We start from the raw sequence: 6,221 nt of genomic DNA, 5'->3' as shown, positions 1-6,221 counted from the left end.
ATGAGGGGGTGTTCTGGAAGCAATTTTTTCATAAATTGTTGATTTCCAGATTGCTAAATCTAGAAGCCTAATTTCTGTTACAGAGTGGTGGATTCGAAATGATTTTTTTGAATTATGGATTTCTGAATCCGGAATGCATATTTTGAATAATGAATTGGTGGATCTAGAATGATTTTTTTGAATTATGGATTGGTGGATCCGGAATGATTTTTTTGAATTATGGATTGGTGGATCTGGAATGAATTGTTTGACTTATGGATTCATGGATTTGGAATGCAATGATTTAGTTTTGTTTTTTTAATTTGTAGAAGTATGGACAATAGTGAACAATTTGAACAAGAATTATATGATGGGGTTTATGTGTGGGACGATCTACATGATGATGATATTGAGAAGTCATTATCTAACAAAACAATAGACAATATATCGAAGGGATGTGAATGTACAAATGTGTTTACTACAGATGAGGTAAAGTTAAGTTTGTAAAGTATATTTATGTTGTTTGTTATTTGGTAAATGAAATAATTTGTTGTGATAACTTTTGTAGATATTTCGAACTTGGGATGAGCTCTTGATGTGGGTTAAAAAAGTTGCATCTCACTTTGGTTTTGTTATTGTGATATTTGTTGATCAAGAGTGATCAAGTGCTTTGAAGAATCCATATCCAAGGTGTTTGATGAAAGGCTGGTTTTGTTGGTGTGTTTGGGTGGGATCTGGGTAGAATAAAGTGTGATCCACTCCTTTGTTGAATCTAAAACTGATGTGATTTAAAACCTTTTTGAAATCAAGTGTTTTTTCAATTAAGTGAAAAACAACCTGTAGTTTTGTCGAATCAACCGGTTGTTTTACTCTTAGGAGTTTTGAAAAGGTTGAAAACTGTTTTAGTTTGGTTGACTTAACTGTCAAGCCAAACAATTGGTTGTTTCGTGGTTTCAACCGATTGTTTCTTTGAAAAATTCTGTTTTGAATGGTGAATCTGCTTTAAATGTTTTTTAACTGAATACGCTCCTTCATTAATTGCTTTGACCAATCTTTGGAAAATATAAATGGTTTGTTTATGTTTTCAAATAAGTAAGAAACAGTTTTGAGAAATTCAGTTTTTGACAAATTTGATTCTAAGATCTCAAGATTCACATCAAGCTTTAGGTTTTCAAAGAGAGTGGAATAGGATTGCAATTGTATTCAATTTAGATTGTACTGTGATCAAGTGTAATCCTTTTTAAACCTACTGTATTCTGATGTTGTATTGCCAAGGAGTATTGTGTGTTCTTGAGGTGTTCAAGATCAATACTCTTTATGTGTTTTGCCAAAGGTAGTGTGTTTCATGAAGGGTTCAAGGTCACTACTTTGGTGGTTTGTGTTTTGTAATCTGGTTTGATTGCTTAGTAGATTACCCAGTGGTATTCTGGGGACTAGATGTAGCTCTTGGCTTAAGAGTGAACCAGTATAAACTGTTGGTGTATTTCTCTCTTACCCTGAACTCATTTAAATTTTGTTTTAAGCTTTGCTGATATAAACAACCGATTGTTTCGAAGAAACAACCGATTGTTTTTATATTGTTTTGTTGTATTATTGCTTAACTTCTTGGCTAACTTGATTCCTGTTCTGGATTCACACAAAGAATTTTGTTAAACCTGAAAAAGTTTTCAAAAAACCCTCTTAAACAATTCAATCCCCCCTTCTCGTTTAAGGTCATATATTCGAACAATATTGAGATCGGATACTTCAACTGGTCAACTAGGAAGGAAGACATTTGCATTATTAAGTTGTGAGATAGGAGGTAAATACAAACGATATAAGAAGGATTTACAGGTTAGTGAGAGTGGAAATAGAAAATATGATTGTCCTTTTAGATTACGAATATCCAGTAAAGAGTGGTGAAGGATGGATATTGAAATTAATTTGTGGGTCTCATAATCATGAGTTGGCAAATACATTGGTTGGTCATCCATATGTTGGTAGGTTCACATGTAGTGAGAAGTCAATGCTTATGGACATGACAAATAGTGCAGTGAAACCCATAAATATTTTGCTAACAATGAAACAACATAATGAGAAAAATGTGAACACAATAAATCAAGTTTACAATGCACGATATTTGTACAGAAAATCAGAACGAGGTGATAAAACTGAAATACAACAATTGATGATGTTACTTGAGCGAGATATGTATGTTCGTTGGTCTAGGTTTGAGGAAGGGACGAATGTTGTGCAAGATTTATTTTGGACACACCCTGATTCAGTGAAACTATTGAATGTCTTTAACATTGTATTGATGATGGAAAGTACGTACAAAACTAATAGGTATAGGATGCCCTTGTTTGAAGTTGTTGGTGTTACCTCAATGAGATTGACCTTCAATGCTGCATTTATGTTACTCACATCAGAATGTCATCATAACTTTGTATTGGCCTTTGAAAAGCTGAGAGGTTTGTTTTTTAGAGTTGATCATACCCAAAGGTTATGGTTAGTGATAGAGATATTGCTCTAATGAATGAAATAAATGTTGTGTTTCCCGAAGTTGCTCATTTGTTATGTAATTTCCACATTGATAAAAATGTTAAAGCAAAATGTAAAATGATTGTTCATCCAAAAGAAGCATGGGATTAAGTGATGGAATCTTGGGGAGCTATTGTTGATTGTGAAAATGTAGAGTCCTATGAACATCTGTGTGGAGGCATTTAATGTTGTTTGTTCAGCATGGCTTATATTTACTGAATATGTGATTAGTACCTGGTTGAATCCACATAAAGAAAAGTTTGTTAAGGTTTGGACGGATAAGGTCATGCTTTTAGGCAACACGAAAAGTAACAAGGTTGAGGCTGCAGATTGGAGATTAAAGAGGATCCTTGAGATGTCAATGGGGAACTTATGCTTTTGTTGGGATTCCAGGAGTAAGATGATCATCCTGCAACATAATGCAATTAAATCTTCATTTTAAAAGAGTTTGCATGTGGTGAGTCATGTCTTTAATGTAACAAGATATAATAAATTTGTTGGCTTTGTATCAAAATATGCTTTGTAGTATATTGCCGAAGAGAGTGATCGAGTTGAATATATTGGTTTAGATAAATCTCGTTGTGGGTGCACCATTAGATCTACTCATGACCTTCCTTGTGCTTGTGAATTGACTTTGGTGTGGGTAGCATACCATTGCAGTCAGTGCATTTCATTTGGACACGATTAAGCTTTTCAGATATTTCAAGTGGTGATACTTCAACAGAGTTGTCCACCAAACAAGAGTGGATTGTCATCATGAATCAGTTCAATGAGGTTGACATGGCTAGTAAGGTTAACATCAAAGCCAAATTACGTGAGATTGTTTATTCAAATAAGACATCTTTGTGTACAGCAAGTGAGAAGCGTCAATCCAAAATTTTTTTGGATTCCATAATCCGGAATGCAAAAAAATAAACATGGACTCTCTATTCCATAAAACTGTCGGACTGTATTGTCCAGAATAATACATATGAACTACGAAAATGAAAATCCAAAGAAAAAAATGGAACTGCAGATCCGAAAAAAAAAAAATTAACTTACCTTCAAGAGAAATGATCATTCTCCCACCAAGTTTCCGAAACACTATCCAAAATCACCAACAGAAACACGAGATGGAACGGTACTATTGAGAGAGGAATGGAGTCCATGAAGAGGCAATGGAGTCCGCTGAGAGAGAAATGAAACAATGTTGCTCAGAGGCAAATGAAGAAGAAAATAATAATTTAAGTTTAAGTGCATTTTAGGATTTTTAAAAATTAATAGGGACAGTTTTATCTTTACATGTGGGGCTGCAAGAAGAAAAATGTAAAGGTGGAAAAAGAAACTGCCTAAAGTTAACTTAGCATCTTTATACCATTAACCACTAAAATTCCTAATACTAATACTAATAATCACTTCCTTTCATATAGTTTTATTGCTTCATTTAACATATATATTATTATAGATTTTCTCTTATTTTTTAAACTATAATATTTGTTAACATCATCTTTACCTAAAATTTATAGTCACATTTAATAGAAAGATATATATATATATATATATATAATATTATTATTATAATATAAAACAATTATATGTTTTGTGATTGTTGTAACAAACAAATTACTTTAATAGCAGTGTAATGATATACAATTTTTTTATTTAATTGATACTATGACCAATTAGTTTAAAATCAAATTCATATCTTTTTTATTGTAGTATTTTTAGTTTCAATTAACTAACTTATATAATTTTTTTAATATTATTTTCAAATATATAAATAAACTATATAAAATTAGAAAGTGAAATTTAAATTTAATTTATCAAACAAAATATACTACTTACAACATAAAAAAATCAAAAAGTATTTTTATAAATAAAATAAGAAAATTATTTAAGATTTTACGTAATTAACACATTTTAATGTAATTATTTTGATATAATTAACACATTTTAATTACTCATAAAAAGTATTTAAATCATCAACTATAAATTTTTAAATTTAGTGTATAAATAATTATTATTAATAGTAGTGTGGTTCTCTATAATATACAATATTGCAAAGAGTCTAATTCAACAAAATAGGAGTTTCTTATATTAATCATATTAATAAATAATAACTTACAATGAAACAAAGTTTTAAGTTATCTAACAAATTTGATTATTATCAATCATTTATAATTAATATTATATTAATTATATTTAACACATTTCTCTGTAAATTGTAACGTTGGAATAGTACAAATAATTCATTACAAACTGTTCTGGCCGGTTGACTCGAAGTGTCTTCGTGTGCCTACGTCACTCTTTCGTCCAGAATTTTTGCATTTGCATGTGTCGTTCTTGTGATGAATGCCTGAAAACACAAAGACAAGGGGCACCCTAGAGGCCGTTTGCACTCCAACGCTCAAGTCAATACTAGGGCTAGGAAACACCAAACTGTATATCTCTTACTGTGTGCATTAAGCGGTGCAAAAGAAATGGCCAAGTTTGTTACCTTACTATTTATAGACTGAAACTAGGGTTTCCTCTTTACCCGAAATGGGCTTTTCTGATGGGGCGGGCCCAACACTGTTGTTACCTTACTCTTAGGATAACCTAGCGCGTGGGGTCCCTAACTGGAGTGCAACCTCTGACGGGTGACCACCTGGGTGCCTCCTCGTGCACCTGATCTCTGGGGTCACCCGCCTCTAGGAGTGTCCTAGCTGTTCACATGCCATGCATGCAACTCATCCCTGGAATGCGACCCTCACCGGTCATATCTTTCCAGTGGCTCTACACTTTGTGTTACGCCTGAACGCGTCATCCACTCTACACGCATGAACCCTCATGATCTAGGCTTCTCCCTAACTGATAATTGGTGTTTGGTTTAGGATCCACCTCTCGTGGCCCAACTCTACTGTTTGGGTTTCTGACGTCCGATCTCTCCACACTGTCTAGTGGCACGTCGGTACATCCGGATGATCGATGTCTGACCACTCTTTGGCTTCTTGGCGCACAGGTTTTGCGAGACGTTGACTCACGCCGCTCATGGGACCCGCTTACGTGGCACCATCATTACCAGTGGTCAACAACGCCCAAAAACTGATCGATACACAAACTTATCACATTATTATACGAATATATGTTCATAAAAAATTAAAATTATTTTAAATAATTTGTTGTCAGCAAAACAACATTAACCATATTTTCTAATGTCATCATATCAATAAGACATAACGTATCCAAATTTCTATATTACAAAGTCATATTACAAATTCAATTTGTTCGATCACTTTTGTATAATGTAATAGTTACTTCATCTAAACATATAGTCTAAATTATTTGTATAATGATTGAACCAACAACTTTAGATATTCCAATATCTTTATTACATATCACAATACTTATAATTATAATTTAAATTATTTTTAAAATATTAACAAGTCATTATAAGAAAACTATTACATAAAAACTAATTTTAAAGATAAATATAATTAATTATTATATTAACTAAATAAGATATTATTTTAGAGATTAAAAGAATTATTAGTATCTAAACTACTTTTTATTATTAATAAATAGTTTATACATTGATATTTAACTAACTATCAAGAATCTAATTAGTTGGTAGTTAAATTTTTGATATCTAGTTAAATACAAATTTAAAAATTATTTAATAATAATAAAAACTACTTCATATTTTAATATTTTTTTTAATTTATAAAATAATATTTAATTTAATTAATATAATAATTAATTAT

The 6,221-nt window shown here is 31.7% G+C and overlaps 1 protein-coding gene across 1 annotated transcript; it reads left to right on the top strand.

The window, feature by feature from the left end:
• Positions 1–1,837: 1,837 nt before the first annotated feature.
• On the top strand, positions 1,838–3,414 carry LOC137839470 (uncharacterized). The gene is made up of 3 exons (XM_068648587.1): positions 1,838–2,429; positions 2,700–2,894; positions 3,197–3,414. The coding sequence occupies exons 1-3, from the start codon at positions 1,838–1,840 to the stop codon at positions 3,412–3,414; spliced, it is 1,005 nt and encodes a 334-aa protein (XP_068504688.1).
• Positions 3,415–6,221: the final 2,807 nt, after the last annotated feature.

This window comes from Phaseolus vulgaris, chromosome 11 (genome assembly GCF_000499845.2).
Source record: "Phaseolus vulgaris cultivar G19833 chromosome 11, P. vulgaris v2.0, whole genome shotgun sequence".
In the NCBI taxonomy this organism is placed as follows: Eukaryota; Viridiplantae; Streptophyta; class Magnoliopsida; order Fabales; family Fabaceae; genus Phaseolus; species Phaseolus vulgaris.
Note: the sequence above shows the minus strand (reverse complement) of the source record. Positions and strands in the feature narration are given on the sequence as shown.

What these genes read in the sequence shown, in the direction of transcription:
- LOC137839470 (XM_068648587.1), top strand. Translation starts at nt 1,838, where the DNA reads ATGATTGTCCTTTTAGATTACGAATATCCAGTAAAGAGTGGTGAAGGA. An exon ending in GGCCTTTGAAAAGCTGAGAG is followed by an intron (nt 2,430 to 2,699) that starts GTTTGTTTTTTA and finishes TTGTTTGTTCAG; the next exon opens with CATGGCTTATATTTACTGAA. An exon ending in CTTTTGTTGGGATTCCAGGA is followed by an intron (nt 2,895 to 3,196) that starts GTAAGATGATCA and finishes TAAGCTTTTCAG; the next exon opens with ATATTTCAAGTGGTGATACT.